The 19,317-nt window shown below is 44.0% G+C and overlaps 1 protein-coding gene across 3 annotated transcripts in view; it reads left to right on the top strand.

Moving 5' to 3' along the window:
- Positions 1-19,317, top strand: part of LOC147747314 (cytochrome P450 2J2-like) — a 389,228-nt gene that overhangs the window by 192,377 nt on the left and 177,534 nt on the right. For all 3 annotated transcript variants that reach the window (XM_086953076.1, XM_086953084.1, XM_086953068.1), the window contains one exon: positions 9,348-9,489. In XM_086953076.1, coding sequence (XP_086809202.1) covers positions 9,348-9,489 — 142 coding nt within the window. The remainder of the gene's footprint in view (positions 1-9,347; positions 9,490-19,317) is intronic.

The following is a 19,317-nucleotide window of genomic DNA, read 5'->3' as shown; positions in this document are numbered from 1 at the left end:
TGTCAGTTGCAACAGTTCTTCAGTTGGAGGCTGGACCCGATGGCAGAGGCGATGGACGCTTTCCTCCAGGTCTGGAGCCGAGAGAGTGGTTACACTTTTCCCCCTTTCTCGATGATCACCCAGGTTTGAAGGCAGAGGGCAAACATGGTATTAATAACTCCATTTTGGAGGTGGCAAGTGTGGTTTCTGGTTCTTCTGGAACTTTCTTGAGCTACTCCAATCCGACTCCCCCACTTTCCTTGCATTCTCATGATTCCGGGCAATGAGCCGCACACTTTGGTGGGGGAAAGTTCATTACATCTCATGGTGTGGCAGATTGCAGGCAGAGGTGGAGACTCCCAAGCCTTTTGAGCCACACTGCTTGCCTGCTGTCCAGAGCCTGGGCAGACAGCACAACGAAGCGCTATCGATCCTCATGGACGAGATAGATATGTTAGTGTTTGCGAAGGGAAGTGGATCCCGTGTGATTGGATATAATTCACGTTCTCAATTTTCTAGCGAGTTTGGCAGAGGAGGGATTGGCATACCAGTCAATCAACGGAGTACGGTCTGCCATCTTGGCAGGGCAATTCCCAGTAGATGGCGCTCCAGTGGGCGAACACCCCTTTTTTTGTGGGCTGCTCAAGGGGATCTGTTTGTCCCTCCCTCCAGAACCGTGGCTCTTGGATGTCAACTTGGTTTTGAATCTATTTTTATCATGGCAACCAAAAAATTTCTTGTCCCGCAAGGAGATTTCGGTGCAGTTGGCAATGTGACTATGCCTCATCCCTTGAGGAAGGTTTGCAGATGTGCGAGCCTTGGATATAACAGTTAGGGCGTCTTCTCCTGACAGGGTGACTTTTCCGATCAATAGATGAGCCAAGTCGAATACCCACATGATCTCTTATCCAGCCTTCACCGATTCTCCCAAACTCTGTGTGGTTAAAACCTTAGGGCCTACAAAGAGATAACAGAGGAAGTCTGCCCTCAAGGGAGCAAAAGTCTCTTATTGCACTCAGAAAGCCGTACAAAATGGTATCTTCCTCCAGGTTAGCCCGCTGGGTTAGATGGGTAATGCAGGAGGCTGGTATTGACACAAAGATTTTCAGGGCACATTCAGTAAGGGGGGCAATGGCCTCAAAAAGCATTTACCTTGGGTGCATGGTTGGAGGATGTCATGAGTGCAGCAGACTGGTCTCCGCACTCAACTTTTAAAAGGTTTTAATGTTGCCCAGGTGGTGGTAAGTGAGCTTTGAAGGAGCATAATCCTTGCCTTCGGTCCTTACCTAGAATGAAAATTCACCTAGCTCAAGTGAAGGTGAGTTTCAGTTCTATTGAGGACAGAGAGGCGAGGATTATCCCACCCAGCAACCAGGAGGATGCAGATTCACCCATAAGGAAGTAAGCAGTCTGTTTTCATTTGAGTGGATATATTATGATGTTGTTGTTTGCTATTGGTTTACCTGGTTAAGTTCTGGAGTTTCAACAGGACTGACTGTTTCCACTGTAGTATGAAGAGTTGGTTTACCGAGTTACTGATGGAAGGTGTCTTTGCATGAAACGATGGTTCGAAAGAGGACACATGATGGAAGATGGCTGCGTGATTCAATACCTAAATAGGAGAACACCTTCATAGGTCCCACTGTCTTCACTGTGGGAAAAGGAACCCTTAATTTGGTCATCAGTATCTTAAAGTTATCCAGCAATCGCTGGCAGTCTCCAGAACTGGCAATCCCCACAAAGGAAAAATCATCCAAGTCAGGTCTTGTCCTCTGTGTCAGTGCAGAATTGTGCTAAAACACTCAAATAGTGCACACGAAATAGAGCAACCCATCGGAAGTGCTTTGCTCTCAAACTGGATGCCCATCAACTGAAAATCATCAGTGTGTACTGACAACAAACGGAAGGCAGACTTGTTGTTGCTCTTAGCCATTAGCACCCCCTGTCTGACCTATTCCAAGGTAAGGCCATGTCCTCGCCATGTCCACAGAGGAATATGTCACTGTTACCTGTTCAGTCAGAATGAAATTGCTCGCAGACTGACCTTCCATCTAGGAGAGGTACTCTATCAGCCGATACTGCCCTTGTTCCTTCTTAGGAACCACCCCAATAGGAGACAAAATAAGCTCCTCTATTGGCATGCTCAGTTGCAGATTTCAGGTTGGAAGCCCAACGATGCACCCTTGGGCCTTCTTATTCTAGCCTAAACCTATCTGTGGAGCCTCCTAACAGCACCCTAGCATCCTCAGTCATTTCATACAGGGAAAGCCAAAGGGAGAGTCTGTCCAATTTAATGGGCGTATGAGCCCTTCCCTCCAGATACTTGTGAGTCTCTACCTGACCTGAATCCCAGTTGCCTGCCCATATTGCTGTCCTTGATTTAGTCCTGGCTGACTACCTGAAGTCTCTTGCTGTTGTCCATGGTCTTTTGCAAAACTGGTTCAGCCCACGCCAAAACAGGTGATCAATGGGTGTCTGCCTGAACATTTCGAGCAAGGCCTTTTTAAAAAAATCCCAGCATACCCCACTCTGGTTCACCTGGGTTTTTGTACTACCCCCCACCCTGCCTTGGGTGGGGTGCCCTGAAAGGAATTGTACACTATCGGCAACCTGCTAGCTGAAATATAGTTTTGCTGAATTTCGCCGTGCCCATTGTGATCTGCAACAAGTCTTTGTCCAGGTTCCCCCATTGAGCCTCATGCTAAACCGCTAACTTTGCCCAGAATTTGTAATTGTGCTATGCCTTCCTGTTCACGTCTATGTACTTAAAGAGTTCCACTGACCTCTCTGGGAACTTTTCACAGTAGACACTCGAATAAATGGGAAATGGAGCCATCCAATTTTCTTTTATCAAAGGCATTCTCGGACTGTTGGAAAATTCCAACTCCTCCTTAGAGCCCTCTTTGGATCTGAGTTACCTATGTAAGAGTTTCAAAATTTCAACATACTCCCTTTTCTATATCTTCTCTTTTATCGACTGGATAAGATGGGTCCCCAACGGTCTGGATGTCCCCATGTACTCCAGCTTTTTGAATTTGAGTTCCTTACACTCCTTCTTGTCTCCTGAGTCCTTTTTTGTGTTGCTCGACTACACTCCCTCCTGTCCTACCCCTCCTGTCCCATCAGTACCTGTTTGTTCCCTTTCTGGCTTCTTCTGTAATGTCCCCTCTAAGTCTGGGTGCACGGGGTGGCCCGCTGTCCCAACTACAGTGTCCCGCATGTAGCATCCTTTCCTTAAGCTGGCCTCCCTGCTATCATGAAGCTCACCAGCTTCTACCCGCACAGAGACCATTAGCATGCGGGCCTCCCAGCCAGACTATCTCCTGGTCCCTGATCCATTTATGCCCAGAGTTAGCTGTTTTAATCTTGTGTTTCAGCTTCTTACCTGGTGCCAAGGTTGGTGCCTGCTGCTTCGCCAACATTTGCTGCTGACAAGTTCTGTCTCATCTTGCTGCCTGCGGTTGGACCTTTGTTACCTGAAACATACTAGGTGCAGAGGTATTAGATGGCCCTCACCACTTTGCCCTTCTCCCAGCCTGATGGAATATGACCTGAATCCTTCAACCTGTTGCAATACCGGGCTTGTGCTGTATCCTCCTGTGCCTGTGATCTTGAAGTCCATTGTCGATTTCTAGCTAGCCCCACGGGCTACACTGTCTCTTCTCGTTGGGCTGCTGAGCCACACTTAGCTCTCCCAAGTCTTTCCCCCCATAAGTGCTCTGACCTGTAAAATAGAAATGTGATCCTGTGTGCTGGACTCTGAATACCCATTAACTGTGTACCCCCCAGCTTTCTCACTCACCGAGCCATCTGAGGGGGCAGTAGAGCCCTGATACCAAAGGTGACCCACTGACTCGGCATCTGAGACCACCGAGGCTCAACCTTTCGGCCCATTCTCTACCCCCTCTTCATCACTCCATGCTAAGCTCTCCAGTACCTCTGCCTGAAGGGGCTTGCCCCCACCCCTCCCCAGCATCCCCTTTTGCTCCTCATTAGGCTCCCCAGGGATACCGGCCTGTGCCTCCATAAGTTGCCTGCACAAGGTGATCCTGGCTCCCGCCAGTTCCTCTCCAGCCATGAGTCCTTGCCCCAATCAATATCCTGCAACTCCCCCTCCACTGGATCTTGGGCCTGTACTTGTTGCTCCCCCACTGCTGAAACTACCATCCACTGTTTGTAAACATCTTTAAATCAACCTCAGGCCAGGGCTGTTCCTGTAACCTACTCACGTGAAGCTCCTTAATTCTGTCCTCCATCCCCCTTCTCCTTTCCTGTAGCCTGCCCTGTGCCTCGTGCTTTGTCCGTAAACCCCCTGTGGCCCCCACCCTCCCTCTCTCCCTTTGCGGGGCCACGTGACCATTGACAGCAACCTGCCCCTTTTCCTATTCAGCAAGGCCTACCGCACACTACGGGAGGCCTCACACTGTCTAAAACCATTTTGCTCCTGTGAGGCCTCTGTCTCCCTCAGGGAGCCGCATATCTGATGTTCCTCCCATTCTGAGCATTACAACCCCGGCGCCTAGCCGTCATCGAGCCTGCCAATGCCCTCGGCTTATCTCCGGGCCAGACACGTCTGTTCCCCTTCCTCTGCTCTGGTGCTCTCCAAGTACAAAAGCGACCCCTCCCACTCACCTGCCATTGTTTGTGGCCTGCGGCCTGTGCCCAGAAGCGCATGCCATGACTGCAGCAGCCACACCACGAACAGCCTTATGATGTGGCTGACACCAACTGCAAAGCAGGGTCGGATTGGCAATGCGGCCGTTCGGGCATCGGCCGAAGGGCCGGTGTCTCCGTGCCCTCTGTGGGCCGTTTTTTTTTCTACAATTTCCCAGCCGCACAGTGAAGCTGCATTCATTTCTCTGTCCCTGTCTTCTTGCTCTCTGTGGACTAGGAAAGGGGAGAAAAATAAAACGGCCCACAGAGGGCACGGAAACAAAGACAGAGAAATGAATGCAGCTTCACTGTGCGGCCGCAGCGATTATCTGCTGTGGCCTCTCCTTCACCCCCTGCCCTGCAAAGCAATCACGCTGAGGGTGGCTGGGGAGGGGGTGATTGTTTGCAAAAATCAGCCTACCTGGGGGCCAGGTGTTGCTCAGGCCTTTGAGCCATTTTCACCTCGGCCCCCTGGGGCCCACGCAGCACATAAACAGTGTTAGTTTTAACACCCCGCCCACAGCCCTTCACATTCAGGGCATAGTGGGTGAGGAAGAATGGGTCTCGCTGTGAGGGCCAGGTGATCTTTGCAACTTGCTCCATCTTCACCTCAGCCTCCCCCTAGCTACCATGGATGACCCAGCAGCTGTGTTTTGTGCTCCCCTGCCAGGACATTGCCCTGAGGCCTGGAGGGCTGGGGGTGGCTGATTAATTTACTAATTGAAGGGCCTTACTGCTATTCATGTGCTCCTGAGCTGAAGGTCTGGGGAGGGCTGAGTAGGTTAGTAATAGCAGGGGCTTCGCTGCTTATTAGGTGCTCCTTCCCTGGAGGGCTTGAACAATTTTGTGACAGAAAGTGGCCTTGCTGTTTTTTTAGTTGCTCAGCATGTAGGCTATTGTCACCTTGGCCCTGTGTCCTGTACAAGAACAGTATCCTCTCACTTTCATTCCTTGTCTGAGCTAAACATCTTAAGGATTTTGGGGGCCCTGGGTCAAACATATTTTTGGGCCCCTGCGGAACAGATTTGAATTTATAATCCAATTCCTGCTCTTTGATGCCCTCTTTCAGCTTGTCACTGGACAGTGCACTACCATACTTGTCCAAATTCTTAATGTATTTACATCTAATATTCAAGGACATTAACGTGTGTTTTCAATATTACAACACAGTAACAGCTCACTAAAATTACTGAATATAACCTCAGTGACATCCTCCCATTCTCATATGTGATGGCCTGTTCGATCTCAAAGACATTTTTTATGGATGTTGCATGAAACAAACACATTTTTCTGCAAAATCTCTGTGATAGGTTCTCACACATCGCCCATATTAAAAATAAATTTGAAAAAATGGTATTTAAAACAATCTGTCTAAGGAGTATGCATGGTCATTAAGGCAAGATTCTTGAGTAATCATCAGTCTCCCCATAGCCAAGACTTAAAGGCAGCAACAGATATGAATAAAACTGTGTTTTTTGTATATGGACATCACCTGCTGGCTGTGAAATAAATTTATGACTGGATTGTACAGATACATCTTTCAGCATTCTTTACACCTCAGACTGCCTTTTCCTCGTTTGTGAATTCTTACTTTTGTTATTACATGTTCTATTACCAGAGATTCCAGTCTTACCCTTTCTCCTTGACTTTGTACTAGATTTCTAATTTATGTGATGATTAGAGACTAGGACATAGCTGGTTGGGAAAGAGTGTCTAACGACATTGTGCAGAGCGTTAAGACTGCAAGTAAGTATTTAGTTTTCAAAACTGCAGTGCTCCTAGTCTTTACAAATGTTACTTATTCTGTAAGCTTTAAAAGGCTTAATTTACTAAATATTTCTCTACAAATTAGACCTCAAAGAGTAGCCACATGGTGTTTCATGAAAGGGCATGCCCCTCAAATGTGGGCCACGCCCCTTAATTGTGGGCCACTTTTTTCAACAGTGCCCGGGCCAAATTGTGATCCCAATCTGACCCTGCTGCAAAGTGCCCCTTCTTTCAACAAATCAAGCCACCTGGCCTCCGCCAGCAGGAGCATGGCCTGGGCCACCCTCTCGTCACCTGCCACAGTTGCTACCCCGTAGGTCAGAGATGAGTGAGATGCTACACACGTAAAGTGCTACACTTACTGTTACTAAACTACAGCATTAACCCCCTCCTGACCAAACCTGAACAAAAGCCTTTAACTGAGTCGACAAAAAGCTCCTAACTAAGTAGTAGCCCAAAACCCCTGTGCAGTCTTCTGGACTGCACAACTTCCCCAGAAACCCACAGAAATTAGACCTCTCTGTGGTCAGCAGCACCTCAAATCCCCATACCTTCGGTCCCGACTCAAAGCATGGAGCAGGGGCTGGGGTGCCTGAGGCCTCATTACACAGAAGGAGCACATGCTAGCGATTGGCACTGTGACTGATACTCTGTGGGTGGCTTTGATTGTCGCTGAACTACAGTTAGCAGCACTCAGCCAGCTCTGTTAGTGGTGTAGCCTCGGCCCTGAGTGGCAGCTATGGTTGAGCTACCTACCTCTGGTAAGTGCTGCCTGGGTGTGTGAGATTGTTGCTGGTTACAGCCTGGTTAATTTATGTATTTACCAACCCACAGAATTTCTGTTTCTGACCATTTAATGATGCTCTGCCACCTGGCCACTATCATATTAGAGTAGACCTCTCTTTCTCAACAAGGAGATCAAGTGAGCGTTTGTCGGAGGCACAGACCTACATGCCTTAGCGTCTTGTGTATGAATACATTAATGTGCTCAAAATAGGCAGGATAATTTACACATATTATGGTGTGTAAAGCTTCTCCATTGATATGCCTCTTAGGTGCTTTGTTGATTTTGGTTCCACTATGTTATATGTTTTTCATATGTAGAGGCTGATTGTGTCAGTATGCTTTTGAATCTTTTTTTTAAAATTCTTTTTTTATTGAAAATAAAGATACAACAAATAAACACAATAATGGTGCAGTTACAAGACAAAATACAATACTGAGGTAATACCGAATACATCAATGAAACCATATAGTACATTGGGTCAAAGGAAAAAAAAAACCTCTCTAATGTCATGAGTCCCAGCACCTGTCAGCCTATTATGCTTTTGATTCTTGTTTCGTCTAGCACTAAACGTCCCCTTTCTATATGAAACGTCTTCTTTTCTGTGTCTTACGAATGTGACTGTTGTGCTGCTCTAGAACATAAAAAACTAAGGTTTAATTTTCGAATCTGACTGTTGTGCTGCTCTGGAACATAAAAAACTAAGGTTTAATTTTCTCACAACTTTGAGCATCAGTGACCTCTGCTCCTTACATGCACTTATGATGCCAGTCCAACTGAATATTGTTCAGTCACGGATAAGATCCTTTTTGTAATTCTAGATGCACAGTATTATATTTTTATGTGACTGAATTCAAACTACTTGCAGAGTGGAAGTGGTAACTGGTAAGAAGTTCTGTTTATATAATGGCAAGTGGTAACCTAGCCTATAATGATGAGTACAATGTCTCTTCTTCTTCACCTTCATCATTATTCATAACCCCAATACAGATCAAAATGCAATTAGCACCCACCTCCAGCATCATTTGCAGCCTGCCACACATGACTCTCACCTCACATCATTTCTCTGTTTTTTTCAGTGGTCTCCTCATTTCTTTTTTTTCTTTGTCTGTGACAAGAGTGGCTACAACCCACTTCATGCACCAGTTGGCATCTTCTCACACATGCATTCTGTCCAAACTGGCTCAAGCCACCTACTCACATCCAGAGGACCAGCATGAGCTTGATGATTCAATAGGACAAGCAGCTGGAATGTGCATGCAAGGAAAGGTCATCAGAGCAACTCACCTTTTTCATGGCCATGGAATAGAGAGCAGTGTGGAATTGTGTTTTTGTCTTGTGAGGTGGCCTTTATAGTTCCCAGTTAGTAGATGGACACAGTAGAGAAAGTTGACTAAGCTCCCACACAAACTGACTAGGAAGATTCATGAGGATACTCTGTTCTTTACCTTTAAGTTATCCTTTGGCTCCTGGAAGCTTGACCACATTTAAAGGGTACTATTCCGAGATATTAATAGGGTGTCACATGTGCTAATTATTTGGAGTCGTTCAGTGTAAAGAACAGGAGTGTATGTGTATTCTTCACAGCTGGAATTTAGCTTAAGCACTCCATGTAAGTGGATGTTTTCCAGCTGCCTCTATCATGTCTTTCCCTCCCGCGCTTGTGTTACTGTCACCTGTGTGCTTCTCTGCCGCCTGGTTCTCTTGTTTCTCCCTCTCTCCTTTCCCTCCCCCACCTTTGCTTGTATTTCTCTTTCTCACTCATGTGCTTCATTGCTCATCCGGTCCCTATTTTGCTCTTTCTTACCTGTGTGCTTTTTCCTTTGCCCACTTTTCTTCCTCATGGGCTTCTCCCCTCCCTCCATGTTGCTTCACCCTGCCCTTCAATTTTGCTTCATCCTCTGCCTACTTCGTCGGCACACTTCTGCATTGCAAGATTAAAAAGAAAAATGCATTAATGCTACTTATTTTTTAATTTACCAATCCATTTCGGATTGGTAAAGAAACAAAAGAGACCTGCATAATTTTTCTAAGTGCTCTCATACACTGGCCTCAAAATGACAAGATTGTGCATGATTATCACTTTGTTGTTTTAGGCAATAAAAAAATTATATCTTTTCCAAACAGTTTAAGGATATTAAAAAAAACTATCTTCTCCAAACAGTTTAAGAGTGATCCTAACTCAAGTTTTGATGAGGAAAATTTGGCACAGTGCACCTTGGATCTGTTCTTCGCAGGCACCGAAACAACTTCAACTACTCTGCGCTGGGCTATTCTGTACATGGCAGTATACACAGACATTCAAGGTAATGTTAATCAGAATTAAGATATGGATGACTCATTAAATGAAAGTATTTTACCTTACGTTTGAAGGATATACATTTGTTCGATAGATTAAATGTTACAGAGCAGTAAACATACATTCTGAGTTGTCTGCAACAGACCTTACCCCACTGGCAATGTACTTAAAAAAAGAAATAGCAAACAATTCTAGAGAAGACAGAATATGGGAACTCAAGAGAATACATTGAAAAATAATAATTACTGTTTAAAATATGTTCATTGAAAATTATTTAGAGGGCTGTCAATTCCCTGAAAGAATATTGAACTGTTGCTAAAGCATTGTATATCTGCCTTCTCAAGTTTTATTTTTAATTAAACCTTTTTCATATTAACAATAGTCAAGAAAATCGTTTGTTAAGAATGGGATTATGCATATTTTCCTTGTCAGCACCAAATAAATCAATGTGCATAAGATCACAGACAACCTGGCTATCAAAACTCTAGACCTGTAGCATATAATGCAAGTTTATATTCTAGCCTGCATTATTTCTTCAGGCTGCTAACTCCATGAAAGTAAAATGTGAAAAAACAGACCGCACAGGGCTAGAGAGTCTACTTTCTTGATCAATCACCAAATCTCGAGACACACCCAGACCAGTCCCATCTTGAAGGACTCTTGTACACATTCACTATACATTGTTGGGCGCCTCCAACTTAAATCACACAATGACAGTGCTATAGAGGAACCTGCTTTGTTTAAATGCAATTGTAATTTCTTTTATCTGCCTGGTAGAAGTGTGTTTTTAAATTTTTTAGTTTATTGGAACTGAAGCAAAATACAATTAGATAGCGCATTACAGTTGAGACTGATAATACATTTAAGAATAATAAACACAACACAGTTTTGAGGAGGGAAAGGGGTTGTGCACGGTGTTAAATAGGAGTAATCTGAAGAGTATATTCAAAGAGTGACAATATTTAGAACAACAGCAGTACACAAAAATGGAAATTAAGGAAGGTTGAAGCACTTCTTCATTAGGTGGATGAACGAAATATGATTTCACATGTTTGTTCAAAAAGTTATTTACTGGGGACCTAAGGTCTAAATGTTTACATATAAGTGATATATGTTGCATAAATGCAGTATCTAGTCTATGATTAAGGCAGATGGCATACCACCAATCCCGAAAAGATAACTGGGTAAGGGCCTTCCAGTTTTTTTTTATTTGTTGAAACGCCACTGGCAACAGTAAACACAGTAGTTGCAAATCAATTAAATCTAAGTTCCAATGATCAGACAGACTTCCCAAGAAAATATTAACATTAGAGAAAGGTACTTTTGAGTGGAAAATAGAGCTAATCTGATTACAGACTTGTAACAAGAAATCTTGTATGAGAGGATATGTGACGGGTAAATGTTTTAAATCTACATGTGGTGAGGAACATGACGAACAAGTATCAGTAAGGTCTGGGTAAAGCTTGTGTAATGTTAAGGGGACAGTAAAAGTCTGTTATAAATATAAAACCGAGTTTGTGTAGCATTTTCTGGTCGGGAAGACTTTCCAAGCATTGTCCACATTTTTGTCCAACATTGTTTCCAAATAATTTCCCCATAACAATTCTGTATCCGTTTTGTCTCTATCAGTAGAATGTAACTGAGAATAAATAGTAGAGGCTTTTGGAACTGTTAATAAGAGATGGCTTAACTGATTAGTTGGGGGCGAGGAAGATTGAGGACAGTACATATATTGAGTTTGTAAGATTTTAAATTTATGTTGAAAAGGAAAAAAAAGCCCAAATTGAGTTTGAGTGTGTGCAAAGGATGTAGGGGCACCACAATCCAAAAGTTGGTTGACCTACATTGAACCCTTTTGCCTTCAGGTTTTCAAATATATAGGCTTGTTATTTAGGTGTATGAAATTCTTATGCCAAATGGTAGAATGAAGAAATGTGGGGAGATCAAAAGGAGTATCAGATAATATAGGTTCTAATAATTTACGGGAATATTTCAAAATGGGAGCGGATAGAGATTGTGATATGCACATGAATGTTGAAAGTTCTTGAGGGGAAAAAGGTGATCAGAGATCTTTTTCTAGATTAACCTATAATGTTTGATATTTTGGGGAGTCCAAATTCAAATAAGCAGATTGTCTTAATAAAAAAGCTGCATCATATTTAGAAAAATCAAGAAAATTTACAACACTTTCTTATTTGGTGTGTTTTAATTTTAATAAAGACATACAAGCTCTTTTATTGTTCCTTAGAAATGCAGAGATTATAGAATTGGTCTTCTGAAAGGATTTGAGTGTTATGTTTTTTTTATTTGTTAAAACGCCACTGGCAACAGTATACACAGTAGTTGTAAATCAATTAAATCTAAGTTCCAATCATCAGACAGACTTCCCAAGAAAATATTAACATTAGAGAAAGGTACTTTTGAGTGGAAAATAGAGCTAATCTGATTACAGACTTGTAACAAGAAATCATGTACAAGAGAACATGTGAAGGTTAAATGTTTTAAATCTGCATGTGGTGAGGAACATGACGAACAAGTATCAGTAAGGTCTGGGTAAAGCTTGTGTAATGTTAAGGGGACAGTAAAAGACTGTTATAAATATAAAACCGTGTTTGTGTAGCATTTTCTGGTCGGGAAGACTTTCCAAGCATTGTCCACATTTTTGTCCAACATCATTTCCAAATCATTTCCCCATAACAATTCTGTATCCGTTTTATCTCTATCAGTAGAATGTAACTGAGAATAAATAGTAGAGGCTTTTGGAACTGTTAATAAGAGATGGCTTAACTGATTAGTTGGCGGCGAGGAAGATTGAGGACAGTACATATATTGAGTTTGTAAGATTTTAAATTTATGTTGAAAAGAAAAAGAAAGTCCAAATTGAGTTTGAGTGTGTGCAAAGGATGTAGGGGCACCACAATCCAAAAGTTGGTTGACCTACATTGAACCCTTTCGCCTTCAGGTTTTCAAATATATAGGCTTGTTATTTAGGTGTATGAAATTGTTATGCCAAATGGTAGAATGAAGAAATGTGGAGAGATCAAAAGGAGTATCAGATAATATAAGTTCTAAACATTTACGGGAATATTTCAAAATGGGAGCGGATAGAGATTGTGATATGCACATGAATGTTGAAAGTTCTTGAGAGGAAAAAGGTGATCAGAGATCTTTTTCTAGATTAACCCATAATGTTTGATATTTTGGGGAGTCCAAATTCAAATAGGCAGATTGTCTTAATAAAAACGCTGCATCATATTTAGAAAAATCAAGAAAATTTACAACACTTTCTTATTTGGAGTGTTTTAATTTTAATAAAGACATACAAACTCTTTTATTGTTCCTTAGAAATGCAGAGATTATAGAATTGGTCTTCTGAAACGATTTGAGTGTTATGTTCAGTGGAATATTAGAAATAGTTTATTTGATAATAGGTACTAGCATCATCTTGATAGTGTCAAGACGACGCCACCAAGAAAGGTGTTAAAGATGCCTTCTACTAATTAATGAGGTTATTTTGTGAGTACATTCTTCTACATTTAATGATAAGGAATGTGGAGGTTTTAGTAGAGTGAATAAAGCATAAACCAACATATTTGACTTTCTATGAATTCAACATAAATTTGGGCATCAGAATATCCTATTTGAACATGAATTCTGTTAGTGATAATATTTCACATTTATTGTTATTTAGTTTGTAACCAGATACACAAGCATAGAAAGCAGCTTCATTTAATGAAGATGGAATTGAGGTGTGGCCTAAACCATTTAAGTATGTGAAAAATAAAAGGCCAATATATTTGGTTAAAAGCTTTCTGAGGATCCATGGCGATTTCTGCTAAAGGTTCAGACAAATACGAAGATTTTGATTGAACATCAGAGAATAGACGAATATTATCAGGTGTATATCTCCCTTTAACAAATCTCCTAAACAGTGTGAAAAGGAATATTATTAATTTGATTAAAAAGGAAATAATCATGAAAAAAGGTAGTAAAAGATTAAGCAAATGGTGCATCTAACAGAAGTGAGTCGTTAAATCTCTAACTTTTTGGCAAGTTTCATGTAGGAAGAATTGCTAGTTGTATAGTGACAGGTGCATGATCAGAAGTTTAGATAGAGCCTATATCTGCTAAATGTAATTGTTGAGCTAAATTATGTGAGATGAAAATGTGATCTGTTCTTGATTGGGCATGATGGACTGGAGAAAATGTATATATTCTCTCAATGTGTGATTGCATTACCTCCATGAATCAATTACATTGCTCTGTTTGAGAGCATGAACAATAAAGATTTTGTGATTTGTTCGCAATATAAGGAAATGTGGAATTCCGATAAATGAATAGAGAAACAATTTGATTGATGAGCCAAGACAAAATTATAATTTGGACATTGCATAGGTTTGTGAGTAACACACCTAAATTGACAGCCAGTGGCAGTAGGACCATAACTAATAAAGATAGTTATTTAAAATGTATCAATTGATAGTTTGATCCGTAACCCTCGTCCAACATCATCAAACTCTTGGGATATTAAATGAATATGAAGTGATGTATGGCATAAAACTAGGACTCAATTTATTTTACCATTTCCCGGAGAAAAGAAGATCTTACTACCCCATCCTGTTTTCAATTTTAATCATTCACTTTCTGTAAGTTGATATTTTTGTATGAGTTTAATGTATACACAGAGTCAAAAGTCATTGTCGTTTAATTGGAGAATGTAGAACTCTGACATTTCAAGACACAATTGTCAAGGACATGAGGAAGAAAAAAGATAAAAAGATAGATCAGACCCAGTGAAGAGGAGATTAAACAAGAACCATGTAACAATCAGTGAAAGTGATAATATGGTAGGAAGAAATTAAGGACAGAGAGCCCTACCGCTTTGCAGACGCCTCATCTGGGGAGAAGAACACCGTGTCCCTGCACATCCTGCCCGCCTCCCGCCGCTCGCTGTCCAAGCTGAGCCGCCGAGTGGAGCGCGGGTCAGGGGACTACAAGCCCCATCAGCCCAAGCGGGCTGCAACGCTCCAAGCCGCGCCAGGAGGTGCTTAAAGCCGAGGTCAGCCCTGACAACAGCGGAATTGCCATTAAGGACAGAGAGCCCTACCGCTTTGCAGACGCCTCATCTGGGGAGAAGAACACCGTGTCCCTGCACATCCTGCCCGCCTCCTGCCGCTCGCTGTCCAAGCTGAGCCGCCGAGTGGAGCGCGGGTCAGGGGACTACAAGCCCCATCAGCCCAAGCGGGCTGCAACGCTCCAAGCCGCGCCAGGAGGCGCTTAAAGCCGAGGTCAGCCCTGACAACAGCGGAATTGCCATTAAGGACAGAGAGCCCTACCGCTTTGCAGACGCCTCATCTGGGGAGAAGAACACCGTGTCCCTGCACATCCTGCCCGCCTCCCGCCGCTCGCTGTCCAAGCTGAGCCGCCGAGTGGAGCGCGGGTCAGGGGACTACAAGCCCCATCAGCCCAAGCGGGCTGCAACGCTCCAAGCCGCGCCAGGAGGCGCTTAAAGCCGAGGTCAGCCCTGACAACAGCGGAATTGCCATTAAGGACAGAGAGCCCTACCGCTTTGCAGACGCCTCATCTGGGGAGAAGAACACCGTGTCCCTGCACATCCTGCCCGCCTCCCGCCGCTCGCTGTCCAAGCTGAGCCGCCGAGTGGAGCGCGGGTCAGGGGACTACAAGCCCCATCAGCCCAAGCGGGCTGCAACGCTCCAAGCCGCGCCAGGAGGCGCTTAAAGCCGAGGTCAGCCCCGCCTCGCGGGACGCCGGGCGAAGCCCAGGCCAAGGGCGGGCCCGTTTCAGCCCGTTCCAGACAGATCCAGGCAGGGCTGGGCCCCTTCCCCTTGGTCTGGCCTGTAATCTCTTGACGACCCTCTCTTCAGTTAAAGGTACTCTTTGGTTCTGTGATTTTGATTCTTTTGGACCGCTGCCTCTGTGCCTGCATATCCTCATTATGTCAGTAACAAGGGGATCCAGAAGTAAGACTGCACTTAGAACTGCACAGTTTATAGGCCCCATCGACAAATTTATCTCCACTACTACTGAGGCTATCAATTTAAACATTTCCCTTTTAGAGCGCAGGGTATCCCAGGACCTTGCGTTTGCTAAGAGATCCTCCCTGGGTCTCATAGCTACAGCTTTAACCCCAGCCCCAGCAGTTACATCTATTCCCAGCCTTTCTCAACCTGGAAATGTTATAGCACAAGTACATTCCATTCCCAATGCCGTAGATTTATCGGCTACAAACCTGTCATTGGGACTGGACTCCATTGAGAACCTTGAGATCACCCCGGATTTAGAGCGGATTGTAGTTGACGACCAGACTCAAGGTATCCGTTCCATGGGGGTGAGAGAAGGCGCCATTCCTAAGCAGTCAATACCTACAAACAAAGGGAATAAGGCCAACCAACATCCCAAAAACAAGAAAAAGAAAGGGACTACTACAGCACCAGCCACAAATATACCTACCTGTACTAACTCTACAACATCTATTTCGCTTAACTCACATTGTACTTCTAATGGTATTGTCCAGGGGGGTGCACCTTGTCCGTCTGACTTTGATAATATCCCGTTGTTTGAAAGACTCAGGGATTTATTTAAACAACAACTCCAGCCCCTGGAACGGAGTATCATGGCCATTGAGAAACAGCTTGCCATACTTATTGACAAATCTCCCAACCATCCAAGGGCAGGAATAGCTAAATCTGGGGGGGTTACACCTGCGGTTTCAGCTGTGGTGTCCTGTCCGGGGGTCCCTTCAGCTAAGACTAACATAGATAAACCATCTGTTAATACAGTTATGTTTAATACCAAATCTATAATAAAGGATCCCACAATTTTAACATCGTCTATTTCTAACACCTGCATTAATTGTTCCAAATCTAAGCCGAAAGATAAATCAATACCCCAGACACCGTCATCCAGTCAGCAAATTCTTGCTGTCCAGACCCCACAAGTTACTTCCAATGATGTTAATCGTACCCTTACTAATGAGCCTTTACAGCAGTCTACCAGCAAAAACAAGGCCCCCAAAGCTAATTCCCATGCAGACAAAAAGAGGCCTAGACCTAAACGCCCTTTTCAATTGGCCCCAGAGGTATCTCCATTTACGGCAATTTTAACAGGAGTACCGGAACTTCCAGAGGGAACTGATGAACCCCACTGGACCCTCCGGAATAAAATTCTGCAGTGGCTTTGCATCCACAGGCCTCTGAAGCCCCCATTCACTTGTAGAATATCTTCGGTACGTAGGGTATCTTGGGTGGGTAAGATCCCCAAGAGCATTCAAGGGGATTGTGTCATCGTTACATGTGAGGATGCCTCTACTGTGAACCACATATGTTCATGGCCTGATCTAGAGAAGAAGGGGGGAATCGATACCCATCGACTCTCCTTTTTCTACCCCCCTACTTCTAATTACCACTACCCAACTCCACCGCCAAATTGGGCTATGAACCAAGAACACCAATGGGACTATGGCGACCCATGGCAAATTCAACAGTTTAGAGGTAGGGATTGGGTACCTCGTCCCTGGTATCCCAACAATAACCGTTTTGCAGACGGCGGGTGGCAGGGCATCCAAACCACTAACAGATTTGACTGCCTGGAGATGGTTGATTGACTTTATGTCCCATTACCACCGACTCCAACTGTCAACAGGCTGTCGGTATCTGATGTGGTTGTGCGATCTGACCCTGTCAGCCCTAACTCTGCTCCTACAGTGGCCCCTGTGTTTTCTAGTGGTCATATGGTTTTACATAAGATTACCGCACCCGAAAGTTCTTTTACCCAATCCCCTCCCCTTTGTCCCCACCCTTTTAACACCCAATCCCCTACTTGTCGGTTAGTAACCGGACCCTCAAAGATACCAGCTCAGGTAACTAAGCCTGGTGACCTTGTTTTGATATCATGGAATATCGCTGGTATCGTAGGGAAATTAAATACCCCTTTTTGGTCTAGATTCATAGGAGAAGGGTTCGATATAGTCCTCCTCCAGGAGACCTGGAGCCAGGAGGATATCAATGTAGAAGGTTATTCTTCTTATTGCCTGAATGCCACCAAATCCAATTCTGGCAGGGCAAAGGGGGGTCTTTTGATTCTCCTTTCCAACAGATTGGAAACCTACAAAGTTAGAAGCAGCTCAAATGTGGGAGCTTACAGCCAGGTATTAAGGATTGCATGTGCTAAGGGTAAGGACCTGGTTCTTGTCAACTTCTATAATAACATCTTTGATGCCTCCAGAGGGAATATCCTGTACCCCCGGAAAAAGAAATTGCCAAGGCTATAGGCATTTCAAATAAGCAGTTAGACATCCTATGGGCTGGAGACTTCAATTTGCAGCCATGCCAGCTATCTAAGGGTAACCCATGCGGTTTTGGAGTGGAGCCGGATAATTCTAATGGGGGTGCGGGAAGGAGTGAGGATTCTCCCCACTTCCCGCATTGCCATTACTGCTCCACCTTAAATAATCTGCTACTAAAACTAGATTTATCTTTATTAGATTGTAACAAAAATAAGCAGAATGCCATTTGCCCCACCTTTACAGGGAGGGAAGCTGGGACTTTTATCGATCACATCTTGTTCTCAAGTAATGGGGACTATTTAAGCTTGTACGTGAGAGAGGAAAGTCTTAGCGATCACAACAGTATTTGCGTCACCCTTCCTTCAAGGGGCGTCACACAAAGAACTGGGGAAACCTGCACCACCGATATAGTGTCCCAACGACCTAATGGTCCGAGAATCAAGTGGACGGGGGTCAATTTTGCGGCTAAACAAAGGGAGGTAATAGTCAGCTGTAAAATTGAGATTAGCTATTGCCTTAAAGATGTTGTTAACCACGACCTTCTGATATCTCAATTTATTAATATCAATACCATCATTGAGGGTATCTTCACTAAAAAACCCTCAGCTAATAAAACGATAAAGCTGGGATGGTTCGATAAGCCCTGTATTGTAACCTTACGGGAACTAAAACGAGTTTTAGGGCTCAAACCCCGTGATGGCATTAGCATCAAAGAAGCAAGGGTTAATTACAAACTGGCTATCTCTAACAGGAAAAAGGTACTACAGAGAGAAGCTTGGGATAAATTGAATGAAGCCGTTGAGACAAAAAATAGTAAACTCTACTGGGAAATAGTCAACAGTCCATTTCTAAATACGGAAGGTGTCCCAGAAATCACTTCTTATGTTGCCTGCGAGGATTGGGTCTCTCATTTCACCAATATTTTTAATCCAGAAAGGGTATCACTGACCCTACCTCTTGCTGATTTGCCAAGGTGGTCACCTATACCTTTGGAAATTACGCTGCAAGAGGGACTAGAAGGCCTTGCCAATAGCAAGGGGGGGAAGGCCCCGGGACCTGATGGGGTGCCCATAGATTTATTAAAAACAGAACCTAACCTGTGGGCCCCCATTTTGGTTAGGACCTTCAACTGTGCAGCAGAAGGTAATTTTCCTCCCTCTTGGGGTCAATCGGTTATTGTCCCCTTATTTAACCTCTTACGTGCTGCGCCTATACCAACGGCCGACGGCACCACTACCTCGGGAGTGCTGCCGTCGGCCGTTGGACGTTCCAGCTGCACCTGCGCAATGGAACGTTCAGCACTGGAGCTGGACGTTCCAAAGCAGCTAAGGTGTTAAAAAAGGCAGCAAATCCGAGGCCTCCAACTAACGGCCAATTTCTTTATTGGATGCCTCAGTAAAGGTTATGAGCAGAATTCTGCTCAAAAGACTAGAAACTTGGGCAGAAGATATGAATATTTTAACTAAAGTGCAATACGGCTTCAGGAAGGGGATGGGTACCCTGGAGCAATGCGTGAATTTGGATCTTTTA

The sequence above is a fragment of the Lissotriton vulgaris genome, chromosome 1_1, assembly GCF_964263255.1.
Source record: "Lissotriton vulgaris chromosome 1_1, aLisVul1.2, whole genome shotgun sequence".
NCBI lineage: Eukaryota > Metazoa > Chordata > Amphibia > Caudata > Salamandridae > Lissotriton > Lissotriton vulgaris.
This window is presented reverse-complemented; position numbering and strand designations above follow the sequence as displayed.